The sequence below is a fragment of the Engystomops pustulosus genome, chromosome 11 (assembly GCF_040894005.1).
Source record: "Engystomops pustulosus chromosome 11, aEngPut4.maternal, whole genome shotgun sequence".
NCBI lineage: Eukaryota > Metazoa > Chordata > Amphibia > Anura > Leptodactylidae > Engystomops > Engystomops pustulosus.
In genome coordinates, this window is record NC_092421.1 from 50,782,723 (window position 1) to 50,805,600 (window position 22,878).

The 22,878-nt window shown below is 40.7% G+C and overlaps 1 protein-coding gene across 8 annotated transcripts in view; it reads left to right on the forward strand.

Annotated features, from left to right (window-relative positions):
* Window positions 1-22,878, forward strand: part of ATE1 (arginyltransferase 1) — a 59,859-nt gene that overhangs the window by 24,191 nt on the left and 12,790 nt on the right. For all 8 annotated transcript variants that reach the window (XM_072131036.1, XM_072131042.1, XM_072131035.1 and 5 more), the window contains one exon: window positions 17,238-17,270. In XM_072131036.1, coding sequence (XP_071987137.1) covers window positions 17,238-17,270 — 33 coding nt within the window. The remainder of the gene's footprint in view (window positions 1-17,237; window positions 17,271-22,878) is intronic.

Genomic DNA, 22,878 nt, shown 5'->3' on the forward strand with positions numbered 1-22,878 from the left:
GAATGCCTTCTCTCCATCGCTCCCCCCTGCCCCTTCTTCTCTCATATTTAACCCTTCACCCAACGCTCGCTGTAGATAGAAAACCAATTGTTAACCTCCAAATCATGTGGGTAACAAATCTTTAATGGGAAATGTATATTTTATAGTCCTTCGATTGAAGTTTGGGGACAACACTGATAATTGAGTAGTTTTGACCTGGATGGTCTGTCGCCCCCTGCAGGCGATTTGCCGTCACATTTAGTGCACAGTCTGTGTTACGTTTACAGGCCTGTCGGATGGTGATTTTTAATCGGTGGCTCCGTAGCTGTTGCACTACATCTCCCAGTGTGTTTTGACACAGCTATGAACATGCATATAGCTGCGTTATATTAGGAAACTGCTAGTGTAACATATTTGTGCACACAGGACAATTTGTGCCACAAATCAATCGATACTGCAAAGCAATTTGCAAAAAAAAAAAAGGAAACCAACATGCTGAGTTTGCTAGAGAATTTACATAGCTAGATTGTTTTTAAAAACAATGTCAATTTTTGCACCAAACACTTAAAGGAAAACTACCTCCATGACAAACCAGGTACACTTGTTCATAGATCCATTCACTTCGACTGTGGCAATCTTATTATATGTGTTATCCATTGCTTCCTTTATTCTAAAAGCAACTTATAAAATTATGCAAATGAGCTCGTAAAGGTCCTTAGGGTGTTACCAGAGCCCCTCCATGCTGCAGCTTCACACGCCGTTACACTGTCTCCCCCTGCTACATCAACAATTCCCTTTCACTCTGCCTGATGTAATTAGTGGAAGGAGGGAAGTGCTCCAGCGTGGAGGGTCTCTGGTATCACCCCCTCCAGAGCCCATCAGGCTCATTAGAATAGTTGATTGTTATCCATGGCCTCCTTCCTTCCAAAATTCAACTTAAAATTAAACTAATAAGCCAAATAAGCCTTGTCGAACATTCCCAGTAGAGTGCGTCTTCTCAGTCTAAGTCATCCTGCACTCAACGAGGAAGGCCAACTGCATGCAGCGGTGTTTGATCTGTGAAAAATGGACCGGACACAGTGCAGAAGGCAAGACTCGCCGATCTGAGTCCATGATAACAGTTTTGTGTTGCTGTCCAGCTGGGAAGAAGGGACTCCTTGTATCATATATCAGGTGCACGGAGTCTCATCCTCTCCGCTGGGGTCAGTCTGTAAAATCCAGCCAGTACGTGTTCGGTTTTTTCACAGTCCAGCCACAGATGTGTGCAGCAATATTTGCACATTTTTGAGAGGGACGTTACATTGTGGCTTATGGAGGAAAGCTGCTGAATATCGTATACCGTGAGGTGTATATGACCTATCCATAGAACAGGAAGAGGACAGCTTCATTATTGTGGCTGTGCTGGCTTACTGCAGATTAGGCTTCCATTTATTAGATGGTCACTACACTACAGATTGATCAGCCGATCGTCAACGATGCCTTATGTTGCACCCTCATCAATCGCCTATTAATATTTTGGGATAATCACTGGGAAAAACCGTAACCTCTCAGCATCCAAGGGGTTAACCAAAATAGGAAAGGAGGATGTGGAAGGATACAGAATATAATTACTATATAATAATAATAATAATAACTCCTTTATTTATACCGCACACAGATTACGCAGCACTGCACAGAACTTGCCAAATTGGTCCCTGTCCCCACAGGGGCTCACAATCTAATTATTCTACCAGTATGTTTTGGAGTGTGGGAGGAAACCGACGCAAACACAGAGAGAACATAGAATCTTTTTGCAGATGTTGACCCTGGGACTTGAACCCAAGTCCCCAGCGCTGCTAGGCCACCATGCTGCCCCATATAATTACTAAATTGCCTCTTTTTTTATATTTAACTTGACAGCTGATGAAGGCCCACGTACAGGACCGAAACGCGTTTTGCAGTCCTGCTATGTTTACTTAACCACCTTAAAGCAGCGCCTCATGCACACAACGGTTATTTAGATGTAAAATTGCAAGGTTTTTAAAGGTCTTAAAAGAACTGCCCCATTGAATAATAATAATAAATACAGTTATGTATGTGGTCACCGCATTTTTCACTGTACCGTGAACTGGTCACAACGTTAAAAAAATTGAACACGTCTTATTTTTTGTTTTTTTATGTTTTTGCAATGCAGTCTTTTCATGGAAGTCTATGGGAGTACAAAAAAACACACCTACATAAGGTGTTGTCCATCTTATACGGCCAGTTTTTGGGGTAGGTTGCACAGGAGACCCACCATATATTTATTTATTTATTTATTTATTTTTTCCAGATAGGGCTAGTTTATGGTGGCATATGGGTTACATACAGGTGACGCACGTTCTGTTTTGACAGCCGTAATAATGAGACCGCATGATGCATACGGTCATGTCCATGAGGCCTTTTCCAGATTCGTACTTCCAAATATTAATATTTTTGGCATAGAAAATTAATTTTAAAGACTTCTTCCACTTTCAGCTAATCATTGATCGTGTTGGTCTAATGAACAGTTATACAACTTTCCAATATACATTCTGTATCAATTCCTTATGATTCTTTGGATTTCCGCTTGCTGTCAGCAGGAAGCTGTAATGTTTACTTCCTGTGGATAGAAATCTGTTCCTGGTCATGTGATGTCACACAGGTGCACGGCTCATTATAACACATAGCTCTGATTAATCTCTGCGATATATAACGAGCCATGCACCTGTGTGACATCACATGACCAGGGATCGGTTTTTGTCCACAATAAACAATGAAGCTTCCTGTTTAATGACAGCAAGCAGAGATCTAGAAAACCAAGAGGAAGTGATACGGCAAATATATTGGAAAATTGTAAAACTTTTCATTATATAAACAATACCCGCTATTTACTGAAAGTGGACATCCCCTTTAATCTAGGAGCCATACGAAATCTTTGGAGCTTGCATCCCTTGCCTTTTGCTACAGTATACCCCTTCCCTTTGACATAAATTCTACTTTCCTCACCGCACCTACAATTTGCAAATGCCTTTCTTCAATTAAGTATTTCTGAGGATTTTTTTGGCACATTCTGTTACAGTAACATCCAAAGTACACAGAAAGCATTGATCGTTTGCATAGACAAGAACCATTGCGGCTTCTGTTTTGTCTCTGTAATTCCTATTAATTGCAGGCTGTGCAAGGCGGCTCCACAGTTCGCCCTTTATTCCGTGCTCGCTCTGACGAGCATTAATGACTTGTGCGCTAATGTACTTTGCAGATCTGACTGTGTAATGTTCTAGATAAAGTTTACTTTAAGCTGTTCCTGTACATGGCCTTCTGAGCCCCCTTTTTATAATCTCGTGGCTGCACGGTCAGAACTGCAGGTTCTGTAATAGCTCTGGATTTCAGGCAAAGCAGCCTTTGTTTCATAAGGTAACAAGTTTATTAACTTTTCAAACAGTAAAAATGGCAGAGTAGGTGTGAGTGAGTTTTTTTTCCCCCTGACTTTACTGCAGTTCCAGCTCGTGCTGCCAAGTGGCACAAAGCTTTATAGGGAGTAAAAGTATGCGTTTGCGAAGAGACAAAACACGTCCTGATTTTTCGGTTCCTTCCATCTCGTTCTGCATGTTTGTTGAATGACTTATTACCTTTTTCAGAACTTCAACTTCTGTGGAGACATCAAAATATAAATCCATATTCAGGGGAAATAAAAAACTCCAAAACACCAACTCTGCAGTACACTAGGACTACGTAAAAAAAGCACAACTTTTACAGCAAATTAATGTCAAATTTTTTATGATAAAATATATAATTTTTCAATATACTTTCTGTGTCAATTCCTCATGGTTTTCTAGATCTCTGCTTGTTGCCATTCTATAGGAAGCTTATATGTTTATTTCCAGTGGACAAAAATCTGACCATGGTCACACAGGTGCACGACTCGTTATATCACACTGTTCTGATCACTCTCTGTGATACTAATGAGCCGTGCACCTTTGTGACCATTGTCATATTTCTGTCCACTGGAAATAAACATATAAGCTTTCCATTTGCAGCATAAAAACAATAATTAGCTGAAATTTGGAAATCCCCTTTTAAAGAAAATTTACCATCAAAAGCCATCATGATAAACCAGGGGCACTTACTCTTAGATTCAGGCTCCGTGACTGTTGTAATCTTCTTTATATTTGTCATCCATGGCCTCCTTCCTTCTAACCTCAATTTTCCTAATTATGCTAATATGCCTAAGAGGCTCTGGTGGGTGTTACAATGAGCAGAACATGTCTCCCCCTGCTTTGCTCATTGTAACTACCAGTTAAAAGACATCCCTCAGAGACTCTGGAAACGCCCATAGAGCCCCACAGGTTAAGTAACATAATTTAAAAGTTGATTTTTAGAAGGAAGAAAGCCATGGATAACAATTACAAGAAGATTATCACAGTGCCTGGTTTATCATGTTTTTCTTAAAGTTGTGCTCTTGTTTTCTTTTTGCGTAATAAGTCTTTTTGCGTAATAAGTCTAACTTTCCTGTACTTTGTGATAGATATAAATCTTTCCCGTTCTATGTAAATGTATGTATCTCCATGGTAACAGACTGGAAAATAAAATCTGTATACTGATTCTGCATTTACTTCTTGTTTAAACATTAAGTTAACATTTAAAATTTGCTAAAAATACACATTGTTAAAGTTTTGGTAAAGTTAGCTGGCGGTTTAGAAATCAGAAGCCATTAAAGCCCTTCCCGACATGTGACTTAATAGTCGGGTCCCGGTACCAAGCCAAGCCCTCTCCTTAGCCGGTAAGTCTTTGCTGCATAATGCAGCAAAGGCTTACCGGTAACACCCGCGATCGGTGCCGGCACCGATCGCAGGAGTTTTACTGCTGATCGCCGGCGGCTTAAAATCTTTCCGTGGATCGTCGCTCCCCGTGACATCATCAGGTAACAGCGATCCGTCGCCATGGTAGCTTCGGGTCTCACGAAGAGCCGAAGCTACTTCGGGTTAACCCATTCATTACAATGTGCTATCGGCATGTATGAGTAGTAAAATCCCCATATACTGCCATACTGTAGTATGGCAGTATATGATAGGATCGTACAGACACCCTAGGGTTAAAGCACCCTAGGGAATCTGATAAATAGTAAAAATTAAAAAGTTAAAATAAAAAAATTATAATAAAAAAACCTAAAAATTCTAATCACCCCCCTTTCCCTAGAACTGATATAAATAAACAGTAAAAATCATAAACACATTAGGTATCGCCGCGTCCGAAAATGCCCGATCTATCAAAATCTGATAACGTTTTTTCACTGCGTTTAACCCCGTAACGGAAAATCGCGCCCAAAGTCGAAAATGGCACTTTTTTGTCATTTAAAAAAAATTTAAAAATTCTATAAAAAGTGCTCATAAAGGTCATACAGTCACAAAAATGATAACATTGTAAGCATCATCAAAATCCGCAAAAAAAGCACCACCCACAGCTCCATACACCAAAGCATGAAAAAGTTATTAGCGCCAGAAGATGGCAAAATCCCCCAAAACTATTTTGTACAGCAGGTTTTAATTTTTTTAAATGTATGAAAATATTATAAAACCTACACAAATTTGGTATCCCCGTAATCGTACCGACCCAAAGAATAAAGTAGACATGTCATTTGGGGTGCACAGTGAAATCCGTAAAATCCAAGCCCACAAGAATACGGCACAAATGCGTTTTTTTTTACCAATTTCACTGCATTTGGAATTTTTTTTCCCACTTCTCAGTACAAGGCATGGAATATTAAATACCACCATTTTGAAGTATAATTTGTTATGCAGAAAATAAGCCGTCACACAGCTCTGTACCTGGAAAAATAAAAAAGTTACAGATTTTTGAATGTTGGGAGTGAAAAATGAAAACTCAAAATCGAAAAAGGGCTGCGGCGGGAAGGGGTTAACAAGTTTTAAGAGAATTATGTAAAATCTCCTTTGTATAAGTGGGGTCTGCAGTATGCAAATAATCTGATTCACCATAAGAGTTGGCTACAGACTTCCTATGTTGGTTATTTTCAAGAGAATTTTTAAAAGTTCTCCTTACAGAGACTTTGCAAATTAAGGCCGCCTTGCAGGCATGTGAAGACTTACAGCCATTGATGCTCCACTAGGGGATTATACTTGCATATATTATATATACAAATTTCCATGATGAGTTAAAGTTTTCTCCCTAGTATACTGAGTCAGAACACAGAGATCTCACTGGTTGCTTGATGTTGTGGCTCCTACTTAACCAGCCCTAACCATGTAGTAAGTGATCAGTAACTTCTCAATCCACTGTAGTTAAGAACTGCCACTACTCCACGGATAGACTGTATCAGGCTCTGTCCTGTGTGTAGTGAAGCTGCTTCTCATAGCTGAGCAAGATCTCTCGATAACAATTCGGCTCTTGCCGTCAGCCAATATTATCGACATTGCTTAGGAGGCCGGTGTGATAAACCGTTTTATTTTACAAAAAATTGTTTCATGTCGTGGAGTGATGTAGTGCTGGCTCCTTTTGCATAACTTCTGTAATGTGAGCATCCTCCATTCTCCTTGGCTGCTGTAAATAGAAGCCACTAAAGCGCTGTGGTGGGGAGGAATGTTTGCCTTGGCTCTCGGACAAGGATAGAGGTCCCTTTATGGCAATATTGGTTCTTGCACAAGGTGGTCCTTCAATACAGAGGAAACCAGGGGGAACGGAAAACGTAGATTCACTTCACCATTTCTGTTAGCACCATGATTCCTTACTCTTTTCAGTCTTGTGAGTTAGTATTTTGGGAACCATTGTCCTTAAATCTATCATAATTTACAATATTATGGCCATCCACAAGGGAAAATGCCTCATTCTTTCCTAATATGTCTTAATACCCTGTGGATAGGGGATAAGTATCCTTTCAGTGTCAATTCCTTTAGATATTACTGTGAATACCACATTGCCTTATTTGAACAATTTGTATGTAAAATTCATAACTTTTTTTTTCTTTTAAATATCAAATTATTTTATAGTTATTATTATATAGTATTTTTGGTCACAACAAACCTTGTGTAATGTTATTGGTAGATTGGCATTATGTGACATTAGCTTGAATAAAGGATAAATTATCTGACTACAGGGTTGTAGTCTGTTACCATGGAGATGGAGCTGTAGAGAAATGGATACAAAATAGAAACGTTTTGGAGCATGACATAACTTACTAAAGTGGAAATAGACTTTAATCCCTACTTTAAATCTAGTAAAAGATGTACTATTTTTAGCCACTGAAGTAATGCAATCCATATATATTACAATGTGGAGGGTCCTCATATGGTAATATCCACAGTTAATAGTGTAGGTTTAATAAGGTTTCTCACCAATAATTTTTTTTTAATTGTTCACAATGTTCTAAAAGAAGACAAAACCTCCTTACTCATCCCACCACTCTGCCCAAAGGCAGACTGTAATTTAAAGGGGTATTCCAGGAATAAACATAATACATATTCAAATGGGTCATTAAAATATAAGCTAATATGTAATTAGTTATTTAAAATGCGTTACCCTTAGAAGAAAAATGTTGTAGTCATACATTATAATGGAGAATTAAAATGCTACTGGCCCTTTAATGAGTCAACAGAAGATGGCTGCTGGTCATATGTCCACTTCACATGACCTCTATCTGCCTAAGCAGGTCATGTGATCATCACTACATTTGGCTGTAGTCGGTTGCTTGTAGTGCATTTAGTATGGCCAGTGTTGTGGCAAGACCCATCTCAGAGAGGTAATGTGCAGTAATGTCAGTTGAACACATCATTACCATGGTAACAGAGCAGGACAGTTGGTTAGATCATCACTTGGAGCAGAGCTATTACTGAGAACTGAGGTTTCATGGGAGTTGTAGTTGTCGATCTTGGCCATCTTGGAGGTAATTCCACCTACTTTAGAAAATCCATACATTTTTTATATTAGAAGTTTATGTTCTAATGTTAATGTTCTTATGTTTAAGAATCATGGAGAACACCTTTTAAATGGCATCTAGTGTCTAGTGTATAGCTGGCTCATCAAAATGGCAGACTACGAGGAACACTTTGACATTGGACATATTGACCCTTATTTTTTTTTTTTGTTTATTTTTTTGGATATGGTCTCTATTGGGCTTGTGTTTATCGCTGTGTCTTTTGCTTTTAAAAACTGAAAAAATCCCAGATCAGTCCCTGTCCCCAATGGGGCTCACAGTATAATCAACCTGCCAGTATGTTTTAGAGTGTGGGGGGAAACCCACGCAAACTTAGAGAGAACATATGTTAAAAAAATGGCAGACTACGCCAGTTGTCAGCTGGATCTAAAGCAACACAGTAATAGAGAGAAGTTTGTCAAGCAGTGGAATTGGAATGGAGTTGGTCTCTATCTCATCCTTATAGAGGTATTGGAGCAAAATGCCTCCTCCGCTGCATTTCCCTTTAATATCACTGTTGAATTCAAACTTTCTACCAAAATGGACAAAATATGTCTGAAGTGTCAGATTACAGAGAAGTTCAATGGAGAAGACAGGCGTTGGAGTGAATTTAGGATTTTATGCCTGTATATTTATGGTGGTTGGCTATGGGATTTTCCCATAGCAACAGGTTCTATTCTCTTTATTTTAAATGTCCATGTTGAAAATAATTTACACCCAGCAGAGGCTTTAATAACCTATGAGTGACTGATGCAACTGTTTGGCCTCCACTGAGCGTTAACTCCCGTCGTACCCCTGTAATGTAAATATTCGTATAAGGCCAGTTACACCACTATAGACAAACTGATTTCTGCAAAGTTTGTTGAAAGATTAGGAACACTTTTAAACATCCATATCATACCTGCATTACCGACATGTAAAGTGTTTCTTCTGAAATTAACTTAAAGGGAACCTGTCATGGGAAACTGGCCAAATAAATTACCGGCATGTTGTCAACCAGCTTTTTGATCATGTTTCTTTCAGGACCCAGATGGTGACATCATCAAGAAAATTTACTTTGAAGTTCAGTGTCAAGTGGTTGTAGAAAGTCAGGAAGCTAGAGAGTTTTACACTGAAGTAAAGCCCTCCTACCTTTGAACACCTCTTGACATCATGCACTGGACTTCAGGAGATCTGGTCAATGACGTCCCTGGATGCTGGACCATCAATTACAGTGAAGGGGGCGTCCTAAGGCAGGAGAAGCTTGACTTCATAAAAGCAATTTGTACCTCACTTCAAAGTTGATTTTCTGGATGATGCCACCACACCAGGCCATGGAAGAAACATAATCTAGAATCTGCTCAGCTACTTGATAACGTACTGCTAGAGGTTTATTTAGACAATTTCTGATGACGGGTTCGCTTTAAAGGAACACTCCAGTCACAGCTGTTTCATTGAATTATACCTTATGCAGATCCTGAACGAATCTCTTGTGCAGATCCTCCTGCCTTCAGGCCTTGCCCCATGTTTTACTTAATAAATTAGCTGTGACTGGAGTGTTCCTGGTACTCATAGTAGTAGAAGACATCAGTCCATGTAGTCCAACCTATACATTATATTGTGTTCTAGGAGTGAATTTGACATAGTATATTTTACTAAGGGAACAGTTGTGTTGAAGGGTTCATTACGTAGAGGTTACTTTGTTGTTTACTGAACCCCTGTGTGCTTTGGTGCCTACTCAAGCACTACACAAGGCATATCACACTCTTTTATGGAGTATTGAACCCGACGCCAGTAATTGCACGATCATTTACTTTCCCCCTGTTATTCTTCACTTATCTTAATTTTTCCAGCCTGAGACTTCAGCCAAGCAGACTATAGAGCCCTTCAGATAGAAGTAGTGGGTGTTGGGTTAAGAAGTAACAGATGTTCGGGTAAGAGCACTGCGTTAGGATCTTAAGGCACTTCAAGATGAAACATTTGCACGTTTATGTGACATTGCTATATGTCAGGCTACAGTCAGTATAGATGGGCCTTTGTCTGAAGCCTTAAAGCGAGTTTATGTTTGATGCTGAAAGCAAAACACTCACGTTGTCTATAGACCAAACTACTATTAAGGATCCTAAAGGTAGAGATGATCAGAATCCAGAGTGTTCCAACAACTGAAAGGTTTGCCTTAAGTTATATTTAGTTTTTGTGGTTTGAAGGAACAGAGGAATGTTCGAAAGTTATATTTTGCAGTATAGAGAATGATTTGCCTATTCAACAAATTCTTTTGTGCTACACAGAGAGTGAAATTTTGGAACAGGAACTACTGTGTGCGATGACGGAAGTAGCCCCATTAGTATGTTATTTTGATACAGAAGGTACACAAGACCTTCCGTCTTTGGGGTTCTCTGACCCAGTTGTCTAGCCATCAACATTATAGGACATCTACCATGAGATTACTGGTGGTAGAGTTTCCCAAATAGGCTGCTCTTTATGTCTAGGGGATGGGGGGGGGGGGGCGACGACTGTATTTTACATGTATTTCGACTTCTTTATTGCCAAAATAATAATTTTGTAAAAGTGTTGGAGGCGCGCAGGTTTACGGCGCTCGAGCGTCTCTCGGCTTCCCCGGACTTTAATATGTTCACGCCTCCCACTGCCAGCCTCCATCTGCCACAGCCCGGGGAACTAGGATCCAGCCATGACATCAGAGCCGGTTCGTGGAGAGAGCGGGGCTGTGCTCTTTCCTAGTTCCCAGGCCGACAGCAGTAGGAGGCTTGCAGCGGGGGCGTGAAAATATTAAAATCCGGGAAAGCTGAGAGGTGCTCAAGTGCCTCCAGCGTTTTTTACAAGTTATTATTTTGTCAATAAAGAAACCAAAATACATGTAAAAAACAGTCCCCACCACATCCCCTAGATGTAGCGAGCAGCCTATTTAGGACACTCTACCACCAGTATTCTGGTGGTTGATATCCTTTAAGGCTGGATGCTTTTGAGTGACAAACCTGCCCCTTGCACACGCCAGATTTACCAGACAAAACCTAAAATTACTGATTTGATGTGCTCCATTCAGACATTCAAGGTTAAATCTGTAACTCTGGACTCCAGCGGGGGAAACCAATGGTAGCCCTTAAACAAAGTTACTCAAATCATTTTGCTTGCTCGCTTTCCCTGATTCCACTTCAACTTACAATTATAAAATGTTTTTTTTTTTTTTTTTTTGAGGGTCATTAAATTTAAATAAGTGGAATATTCTGTGAAATGCTTTTCTTTTACACTTTTTTATATACTCTTTTATACTTTTATTTTATACATTTTTTTTTACCGTATCAGAGATTTGTGTTTTTCAGTTTCAAAAGGTTCAGTACAATCACAAAGATGGGAAACCCATTACCCTACTTTGTTTATGCATCTAATACCATGGAGATTATTCCGGCTAGGGAAGGATTAGCAGCCTAGTGGCAATGACTTGGGGTATATGTTGAACTGTGAATATATAGGGGTTAACAAGAGTATCCAGTTGCATGTGATTTCCTAATTATAATTGCCAGATTTCACAGCCACTTAAGGAGAATGAGTGCTCGAATAACGGCCCATTCTGATCGCTTGGCAATGGTTAGCCCTGTAATCTTGTCATTCTGAAGACTCTTGCCAGTGCATTGTTCTACCTTCTACATGACACAATAACTGTAACAAGATAAAGTAGAACAGGTATTGTGCTCGCTCCCTTCAAGATGTGAAGGTCACGAGAAAAGTTCTAATTTCTGGCAGCTATCCGTGAATTGCTGGCAGAAAATAAATAGAAATACTAATGGTCTGTATTATTGAAATGGATTTCTTTGGGCCCAGAATTACTTTATCACCTTTTAAATTAAATTTACTGCCCAATAGAATCACCCTCATGATTGTCAGAATGCTGGACCAAAAGTACTCTGTGAATTCAGTTCTATGTTGTTATGTTCTTGTGCGGTCCTATAGATGTAAATAGAGCGTCAATCCTACTTCCACTATAGGGCTCCACTGTTCTGCCAACGGCTGGCAGTTCCATGGTCTCTAAAACCTGTTAATAGTAGTTCAGTAAAATGGCCACCCTAAAAATAATATAGAAAAATATAATATGTACAGTAAAAATACAGCTATTTTTTCCACTAATGCTACTTTGCCTGTTGATTTTCATGGTATGTTGCCTTTAAACTAAGCATGATAAACCAGGGGCACGCTTTATTTCTCTTTTCATTTTTCTAGCCAGTATAGGGTTGGTTGGAGTGTCCTATCAGAGGTCCACCCAGGGCTGACATCAGGGGGAGTTTAGTGTGACCGTATTCAGAGGGCCCCAAGGAGAAGGGGGGGCACCCAAGTCACAGAGAACCCTCAGGAAACTCACTGTGCACACAGGGCCGGATTATCATTCTGTGGGGGGTAAGGGGCCCACAAAGTTTGCCAGTCAGGATCCCCAAACCTCCTAGTAGCGGCCCTGGGTCCACCATGGTAAATTACAGTCGTTTACCTAGATAAAAATCTATATATTGGCTGTGTGGTGGCCGCTTATAACATTTTTAGTAAATGAAGCCTTCCCCTGTTGAGGAGAAGACTTGGCTGTGAGCTTCTTGTTTTCTTTGCACTAGTAGCAGTGAGTAAGGTTGTCCAGACCTCTTGGGGAATCTGTTGCTATGAACAGCGATGTGCTGAAAGATTTACAGACATCAAACTACCCGGTCCCCTGCAATGGTGTGAAATGGCTTGTGCCCTCTGCTTTTCTATCAGACTTGGAAAATGTAGGGCAGCAGGATGTGCCGTGGTTGGGCATGCCAAGCCCTCCTGCCTGGGGGGCTGCTCCTGCAGCTGTGGGATTAAAGTTGTCTATTCCTGGAACTGTAAATGAGCGAGTATTTGCACGGTGCCAGCCCTATAAAGAGGGCAGACTGTACCAAACTATGAAGAACCCATATGATTGACCCATGCTCTCCGCCTGCTACAGGCTTCCTTGTATCTCCGGAGCCATATGTATCAGTGGAGAAACGCCAGTCACTCGTAGAAAGTTCACCTGCAGGGCAGACTATTAATACGACTGTCAGGATATATGAACTCTGACTACTAAGACAAAGAAAACCAAAAAGAAACTTTGCATTGAGATCCGTTATGTAGCAATTTTCATTGAAATTATGTTTCATTTTAAGAAATTATGATGAAGCCATATGTTCAATGTTAAAGGGGTTTTCCTACTAAATAAAATTCTCACATCTCAATCCCCTAGAGATGTTAACACCAATAAAGATCAGTTACTTTACAATTATACTCGGTGTTATTGCTGTTTTAGCTCCTAGCACTCCCTCGGCTGCTCAGTGCAATTGTGTAGCCATGTCACAGGCCCGCCTGCAGTTTTGTGCATGAAAATAATTCCTTTTTTTATGTAGCACTTACAGATTACTCAGCACTACACAGAGCTTGCCAAATCCGTCCCTGTCCCCATGGGGCTCACAATCTAATCAACCTACCAGTATGTTTTTGGAGTGTGGTAGGAAACCAGAGGACCCGGAGGAAACCCACACAAACACGAAGAGAATATGTTGACCTGGATGGGACATTGAACCCAGGAAACAAGCGCTGCAAGGCTGTAGTGCTAAACACTGTGCCACCGTGCTGCCCATGGGGACCCTCATGGACATGAACGTAATAGATTGGTTGAAGTCTTTTGGAACTTTTCCATACTCCTTGCCTATTCTGAGATATCCATGTTGCTGTTTGTAGGGATCAGAACAAATTTTATCCCAAACAAACAACACTGTATCGTTTGTTGTTTGTGGTATATTCGAAATTTAGATGTTCTGGAATATCAGACACTAATCACTTATGTAGATATTATGAGTATTTTTATGGGTAGACATGTAACTAAGGTCTTTGAAATCTTTGCATAAGAAGGACATATGCACTGTATGGGAAGTGCTTTAGGTCTGTCTCCTGACATGTCTGACTTGGTAAATACTTTTGTTCCAGAATCATTTCATGGCTATATATTTTGAGGCAATGGGACTTATTTACTAAGGGCCCGCGGCCACATTTCTGTCGAGGTTTCCAATGGTTTAGGGTATCGCGCCGTGGATTACGGCGTACGCGATCGGATTTTGGCGCATCTGCACCGGGTTTCGTGCAACGAATCGGGGGTCGGGCCGTCGGACAATCCGATGGATTCGGACAACGCCCGGGATTTAACATTTAATTGTGTCGCAATACCAAGCACTTACATGCACCGGGAAGAAGAAGGTGAACTCCGGCGGACTTGAGCGGGGAAGTGACACATGCAGGAAATTGGAAGCATGCCCTTTGTGAATCGCGGCAGCCGTGCAGGATCGTCGGACAATGCATTACGGGGATCAGGCAGGGACGGGTAAGTAAATGTGTGCCCCAATGTGTCCATCCAAAAGCAAAGACTGGGTTGAAGGACTCACCACAAGGTCTTTATCCTCAAACCGCTTCAGCATAACCTGGATCTGTCGCTTAAGACGACACATTCCTAGAAGGTAGTTCTCCAGGTTTTTTTATTCACAGCACCTCTTGTCTATGGCAGGACAAGTAATGAACTGCATGACTTCACATTTCTTTCTGCTAAGTCCTTGCAAATGGACCATCCTGCTTCTCTCTATCCAGCGATCTACATCCATTTATCGTATATGCCAAATGGTCAAAATGTTGTCAAGTAGCGTCAGGAGTGAGCTCACCAAGAGGTACACTACCCAGTGGTAGACCATGTGTCAGCCCCTTGTGTCTTACCAGACCACGTCTGTAATAATTTATATGTGTTCCTAAGGCTGCACTCACACTTTCTGCTTAAATTTAATTGTGACGCACAAATTTCAACTTTAGTTTCAACTGAAACAAATACTCGTTCCAGTTATTTACATGCAAAACCTATTGAATCCTATATATTCGATAGGAACAAATCTCGCCCCGCTCTGATTGAATTGCTCTTCAAAACGCAATTCCGCCAGGACATGTGAATGCAACCGAAGATGTAACCGAATGCTGAGTTTCAAAGCCACGTTTCTTTTTGGGCGCATTATTTTTGAGCGTGTGTATATATGCGTCATCGTGTCAACTAACCTAGGAACATAGGAATTTCCGGAAGGCGGTATTTTATTACCAGTACCAGGGGTGATTGGAACTTTTGTTTGATCATTTAACCCCTTTATATTAAAAATATTTGTGTCTTGACCTTGTTTCCCTTTTTTGCATTTTAATTTGGAGTTCTGTGGTGGTCTGATTTTTAAATTCTTTGTATTTTATTTAATATGCACTTTTCGGTGCTTCTGTTATCCTCCTGGTAAGGCAACTAACTTTTTTGGCAGGCAAATTTTTTGGCAGTTCTTTGAAATCTCTTCCTAGTCCTAGATCTGAGCGTTAATTAACTTCATTCAGCATGTGGTGAAATACGTCCGCTCATTCGCAGCGATTTGCCCTTTAATGTGGCTCACGCCTTTACTCACCATATGCTGCTATTCTCATTATTAATTGGCAGTAAATTGGATCCATAAAGTCGTGTGACCAGAATAGGAATCTCTGAGGCTGTCATATGCAGGTCTTGTGTGTTAACGTCCATGGCTGGAGCTGAATAAGTCTGTAACCGTATTAGTGGCGGAAGCATGGGGATAATACATCTGGAACATCTGCAACATATACATACAGAACACTGCATCTGATAGATGGGGGACACTCTTTAAAAAAAAAAATAGAGATGGAAAAAGTTTAGCTGGTTCATGTATCTCCATGTCCTAACCCCGTGCACAGCTACTGCTAAAGAGGAATAGTGTAAACCTAAGGACAACAAAAAAATGAACACCAGGGTCTGCATCACCTCTTAAGTGAATGTCCAGGAGCATAAATTCTCGCTATAGTGTTTACATTACAAAAATCCAGCTCCACTAGTGGTAAATTTACATCTGAACTGTCCAGAAATAAACATACGCGGACGCAAAGCAGAACCGCATTAAGAGAAGTGACACTTGGAATAAACCATTCGCTTACCATATATAGGCTGTATTTGTGAACCTTCTCTATCAGAACATGACTAATCTCTTTTTGGTTACTTGCAAGGACATTCCTGTTCGTGTTCAGCCAAGAGAGGCCGTGTTCGGCAGCCAGAGCGAGAAAAGTTACAGCACTAATTGCTAATTAGATAAAACCTGGCACAAAGCAGAGACAAATACTGTTCGTTTCCTGTTAAGACGTTCCGATGAAAGGTTAACAATGGCCGAGAATTTTTTTTGCCCTCCTTAAGTTGTCTCTTTCCTGACCTATGTACAATTTCTGAATAAACGGCATATTAATCATTTAAGAAGATCTCTCACTTCCTCTGACATGTGCTTAAAAATTTGAGTTCTACCATTTAATAATTTTGGAGCATCTCTCAGAACTTAGCGTTGTGCAGTTGATTTTTCATTTTTCTTGCAAATAATTGCTTAAATTCCATTTCCCTAGTTTGGCCTTTCTATAGATGGCTTTGTTGTATGGACCGTATAACAGCAGCAAATCTCATCCCAATCATGGATCTAGCTGCATCCGAGGGATGTATGATACATCCAATGTTGGACCCTGGAGTGCAGAATTTGTGGAATGTGTGATACGTTCCATGTGATGCAGCCTTCTGACGTTCATCAAGAATTCCCACTGCTGCAGAGAGAGCCCCGTTCTCTGAATAGTGGTCAGACCAGGTTACTGCAGATCAGCTCCTTTGGACTTGAGGCAACTACAAAGACGACAGAGCTGTCTGCTCCTGTTTTCATTTTTTATTTGTTGCTTAATAGAGATGATTAGTGGCGTTTTCAGGGGGTCAAACCCACAACAATCTGATATTGGTGACTTTTGGTAATGGTAGGGCATCAGTATCGCCTTCAAAAGGTTAGAAATGCCTGTGGTGTCCAATCACATGCTGTGTCCCTAGATACCTCTTTGACTTGGAAAATGGTAGCTATTAGTTGTCAGTTAATTGTTTCCAGGATAAATAACATAGAAACTGCACAATTCAGAGCTCTTACCAAAATTTGTGCTAAAATTGAATAGTGGACTTTACAGAGGAGGAGACAGCATCACCTATCCTATCCTAGTGTCTGAGTGGTAGGACATCCAATACTCATAAAAGTGGGGGTCTTGTGCACCCTCCTGCTTGATTGGAATGGTAGTCGAGTATGTGCACTGCTGCTATAAACGAGTATAACGCTCATCCTTCTCCTGAAGCCTTATGTCCCCCTAAGTCTACCAGGTTAGATACTACACTAAAGATACAAACTATCACTTAGCATGTTATATATTTGTTTTTAACGTTGTGTTTTTTATTCTTTCCTCCCATGACTCCTGATGTTGATTTCTGGGATAGTTCACAAGGTTCCTCTGTGATTCTCCATTAGAGGTAAGGACCTTTTTAAGTACCTCTTCTGTATTTTAGACCTAGGCTATAATAAACAGTTATAACAGTTAGTGAAGGTGTCTGCAGTTAAAGGGCTATTCCCATCTGGGCATTAACATTTAATTTAATTAATTTGCCACATGTATGTATAATTGGATGTTATTAAAAAATGTTCCTCTGTGGTTATAATTTCTCATAAATGTAGCCATGTTGTCCCTTAGGAACAAGATCAGCTTCCTCGGATACAACCATCTCACATATTGACAGCAGTGGCCAGAGATGCGCTATTGAGCCCTGTCTGACCTCCTGGATTCAGCAATCATTACCACAGGACGGCTGTGGGACCTGCAGTAACCCGGGCATTTCATGTACAAAAACCCTTTGAATCTTTGTGCAATCACTCCATCAGAGGTGGCTGTATCCAAGGACACAGTCTTGATTCTAAGGGACCATATGACTACATTTATGAGAAATTATCTTCACACAGGAACAATTTTTTTAATAACCTCTAATTGAAGAAATGTTTATGTATGGCAGATTAATGAAAATGAATGTGAATGCCCAGAGGAAAATACTCCTTTAAGTGTTATTGTTAATCCTGGTTCTTATGACAATCCAACATTTTTAAAATGCAATTGTCACAGAGACCAAAAAACATTTGTCTGGGGTTACAATTATAAAAGATACAGTTCCGACTTTAGTACAAATTCAACTTAAGAACAAACCTACAGAACCCATCTTGTCTGTAACCCGAGGACTGCCTGTATTTGTAAATGCTAGGTTTTCTGCCTATTACAAAGCACTGATGGCTGCACACACCCGTCTGTGTGTGATCTATGTAACTTTTTAATGTCTACTTTCATGATGAGATTCTTGAGTCTTTTTAACAATACGCAAGGAAATTATATAAGCGCCCAAACTCCTTCAGTGATTTGCAGTAATTACTTTCTTCATTTGACTTGCTCAGGGGTCCTGGTCTTATCCGATCATGTCCTCTTCTTAGAATTTTGTTGAGAAACTTTACAACTCATTAGTGAGAACAGGAAAAACTTTTTAGCACTTGATCATTGCCAAAAAGGACTTTCCCCTCTGTCTTATCACGACCCTCCATCCTGCTGTCTTTTTTTTTTCGGTATCTGGCCTTGGATTAATGAGGTTAACCAAACAGAACTGGTGTGGACACATTCAATTTTTTTTTTTTTTGTTTAATTTTTTTTATGTTTTCAATTTCCTTACGCTTCTCTTTCAACTCCTTCCTCCCGACACAAGGGGTTACTTAAATCACTGGTCAATCTGCTGTTTCAAACTGAATTGAGATTAAGCAACACTAGTTAGAATTTCATCTTATTGACTACGGCGTTAGCTGGCGCACTGTAATTTACAGCACCGGTACAGTGCATGAGACTATAAAATCACATCTACATACGGCAGGTCAGATGTCTGTTGAATGGAGCGGCCATACTTATTTTTGATCTGCCGTTTCATTAATTGGTGAGAACAGGTCCCCTGTTCTCCAGATTGCTGGGGGGTTCCTTTTCTCATGATGAGTGGAGTCCCAGAAGTTGGACCACCAGCAATCGGCTTGTTCTCCCTTATTCTTTAAATAGAGGATAACTGAAATAGTTGTTACAACCACTTTAAAGGAAATCTATCATCAGATTTCCACATTAACTATTAGCACTGCTGGTAGATCCCATCAGCTTGAATAAAAAGATGTTCAGTAGAAGCTGTGCTGCTTTAGTGTACTTAGAAAATGTACTTTTAAAAGGGTTGTCTACTTTCAGCAAATAATTGTTATGCTTTGTATAGTGAAAAGTTATACAATATTCCAGTCTTCTTCCTGTATCAATTCCTGACCGTTCTCTAGATCTCTGCTTGCTGTCCTGCTATAAAAACCGTCTTTGTTAACTTCCGGTGGACGGAAATCTGTTGAGGGTCATGTGATGTCACACAGGTGCACTGCTCTCATGACTCTCTGGGATAATAATCACAAGATTTCTATCCACTGGAAGTAAACATTGAAGCTTTCTATAGAATGACAGCAAGCAGAGATCTAGGAAATTGTCAGGAATTGATACAGAAAAAATATTGGAAAATGATCTAACTTTTCCTTACACAACCCTTATCAATTATTTGCTGAAAGTGGACAACCCCTTTACTAGGGCCCCTCCCAGGGTTCTGACTATTCCACTCCCCCCAAAGCAATTCTCCACCTCTTACTGTCCAAAATCTTGTGGCTGCAGTAAGTCTGTGCAGTTGCCATATTTCGGACACCTAGCGGTAGGAGGGAGCAGGAGGCTGGGTCGCAAGTGCTTCAGGGAGGTGTGTAATAGCTAAAGCCCATGGATCCCGGAGGGGCTCTGGTGATGCCTCCAAAGTACTTTGCTTGAAAAAAGTAAATTTTTTACATAAACTAAAAGAGCCAAGATCCATATATTTCTCTTCATGATGATAGGATCTACCCAGCGTTGTTAGTACTTTATAAAGTTGAAATCTGATGAAGAGTACCAAGATATTTTTAGCTTTTTTCTTTTCTGCATTTTAAGTGTTTTTTCCATTTACTGTTCCTTAAGTGTTTATATGATTTATATTAGAATTATCGATATTTTGTTATACCTGAAACCAAACGTTCCACACATTCTCCTTCTTAATGAACTATGAAAAACTAGACTTAATAGCAGGAAACCGAGAAGGTCAAATAAAGCTTCACAATCCAAAGTCAATTGCCCCATTTCACCGAGCCTGTGGAGATATTAGCTGTAGACCTGCTGTGGCTCGTCACACATGGCTGCTCTTAAACTCGGCTACAAATTTCTATTTAGGGGTCCAGTAGTCGTTTTGTGTCCGGCATTTTGTAGGTTCCACCCCGTTCCAGCAGTACATTGCTCTCTTTGTAGGGGGATGAATGTGGACGGCCTGTTATTTACACAAGTGTTTCCATGACCCGTATCCACCACATAGAGGATCTGCTCGACTGAGATGCTGCTAATAAAATGAGACGCCTGATCTTGTCTGCTGCCTCTTATGTGTGGAAGCCCCAGTGCTAGGCCTCACTATTATAAAGTCTTTGCATCGGAGAATTATTTTGGAGAATTTTTTTTTTTTAAATGCAGTACTTGTCTACAACTTGTACCAGATATTGCAACTCCCTCTTACTTAAAGGAAATATTCCATCAAATTCAAGCATGATAAACCATTATCACCTGTTATTCATGGTTTCTTTCTTTGTAAAATAAAATAACTTTCCTTGAAAAATAAAGTTATAAAATTATGCTAATGAGTCTAAGGGGCTCTGTTCCTCAGTGGTGCAGATTCAAATGTTCTCTCCCAACTCCCTCTCCCTTTGTAACCTAGTAGCAGCAGAAAACACAGGGGGTAGACCTGCTCTGCTCATTTTAACAACCAGTGAAAAGACATCACTGAGGGGCTCTAGAAACAGCCAGCAGAGCCCTTATGGCTCATTAGTATCATTTTTTTTAACTTTTTGTTTCTTCCAAGTTACAATGGTAAAAAACAAACTTTTTTTTTTTTTTGGTGCAAATACAAACATTCTTCTGTCTGATCTTTCACAGATTCTCTTGATAATTTATCTCTGTTGTATTAATGTAAAACTCATCCTTTTCTATCTTTGGCCAAATTGATAAAGTTAAATCAGCGCCTTGTCCTCGAGTGCATCGCCTGTTGGGTTTTGCATCACATTGCACAGCTGCACAGGAACCTAGAGACAACCTAACCCTTAATATACGTTTAGAAATGGCAAATTGTCCTAATCCTCTCCACGTGTGGGTCCCTTTCATTTCCCTGCATAGAACATTTCATGCTGTTTCACAATTGGTGTCAGTAAATCACCTCACTTCTGAGTGTCTAAGTGCAGATTTCGGCAGAGCCTCCCCTCCTGCCATCTCCACTACCAGTTTATTACGGACTTGGCTACTGCCCTATGAAGTGTCAAAACAACAAAGCAACTTGCAGCAGAGAGATCAAAATTGGACTAGTTTTTCTTCCTTAGCATATCCTAATAATCCAGTGGAGACGGGCAGATGCAGTGCACTATTTGACCGGTAAAGAAGGAACCCCAAGCAAGGGAGGCATGGAGGAGGGTTTGTACGGATTAAAAACACTCCTGTCCATTCCGGGTCTGGTTGAAATGCATAGAATGCTTTAAAGACCGTTTACATTCCTGAGGATGATACCGCCATAAGCAAAGCAAACACGGAGAGAACATACAAACTCTTTGCAGATGTTGACCCTGGGACTTGAACCCAGGTCCCAGTGCTGCAAGGTTGTAGTTCTAACCACTGAGCCACTGGGCTGCCCCATGGGGTGTGCAAGCTGCAGAGACTATGAGTTGGTGGCACATCTTAAAGTGCTTTACAATTCTTTTAATGATGAGCTCTGTGACTGATAGGCTCGCTAGTTTAGTAACCATACCTTTGTGTATGTTTGTTAGTATTGACTGAACTGTGGAACGTGAAGTTAAAGAGGACCTGTCACCCATAATTTCGGCACTAGGCTCCTAGTGCTTGAACAAACGCTGCAGTGTTAGAGTGATAACGTTACCGGAAACCTCCAATAACACTATCTAACACTGCGGCGGAGAATAATGTAATGGTCGGACCGCTTGCAAACCGGTCCGATGTATTCATGAGGGGGTGGTCCGAGGCGCTGCCTCTTCCCTGGACCGCCCCACTTGCTCCATAGGCCGGTGGTGACAGCTCCTAGTGCCAAAATTTTGGGTGGCAGGTCCTCTTTAAGATCCAGCTGTGCAGCTACTGCTCTCTGCATTGAACTGCTCCACAACCCCTCCTTTCTGCTAAGAGGCAGAGTTGCATCAGGATTTTGGTTAGATACTTACAGCAGTCACTCAGAGCAGAGAGGAGGAGCTGCAGAACAGTTTATTGCAAAGAGCAGAAAGCTCTGCAGGCTAACCTGCCCAAAGTGCTTGCAGGACCTGTTCGCAATCTGTTCACAGCCCTGCTGCTACGTACTGCGCACAAAGTTATGGTTACATATCTCCCATGGGCCTATACCTATCACTGTCTGCAGTTTATTATTGCCAAAAGTAAAAACTGATGGATTCCTTTTTAATAATCTGTTCATGGGGATGAGACCCGCTTCCAGTCTGATATTGAAAGATCTTTAATATAAAAGTAAAAGTCTCATAAAAACCTCTTAAGTTTTGTAGTACAGGCAACGTACGGGATAGGTTCTCTAGGTTTGTTCTTGAGTTGAATTTGTATGCCAATTTTTTTTTTTTTTGCTCTTTGTGACCATTGGATTTTAAAAATGTTGGATTCTCACAAAAACCAGGATTAACAATAAACCTTCATTGCAGACACCTGTGATAACTGTTACAGCTGTTTATTGTAGCCTAAGGCTAAAGTACAGTAAGTCACCAACATCTATAGGTTCGTTTATAACTAGGGGTCGTCTGTAAGTCGGGTTTTCTTAAGTAGGGGACCGCCTGTAATATTTTGAGTTCTGTAAAATTTTTGAAATCGATTCTTTAACCGGTTCGCGCCCGCCCGCCGTGTATTCACGGCGGCGGTCGCGTCGCGCTGCATGCAGAGGGCTCACGGGCTGAGCCCTCTCCATAGCCGGTAAGTCTTTG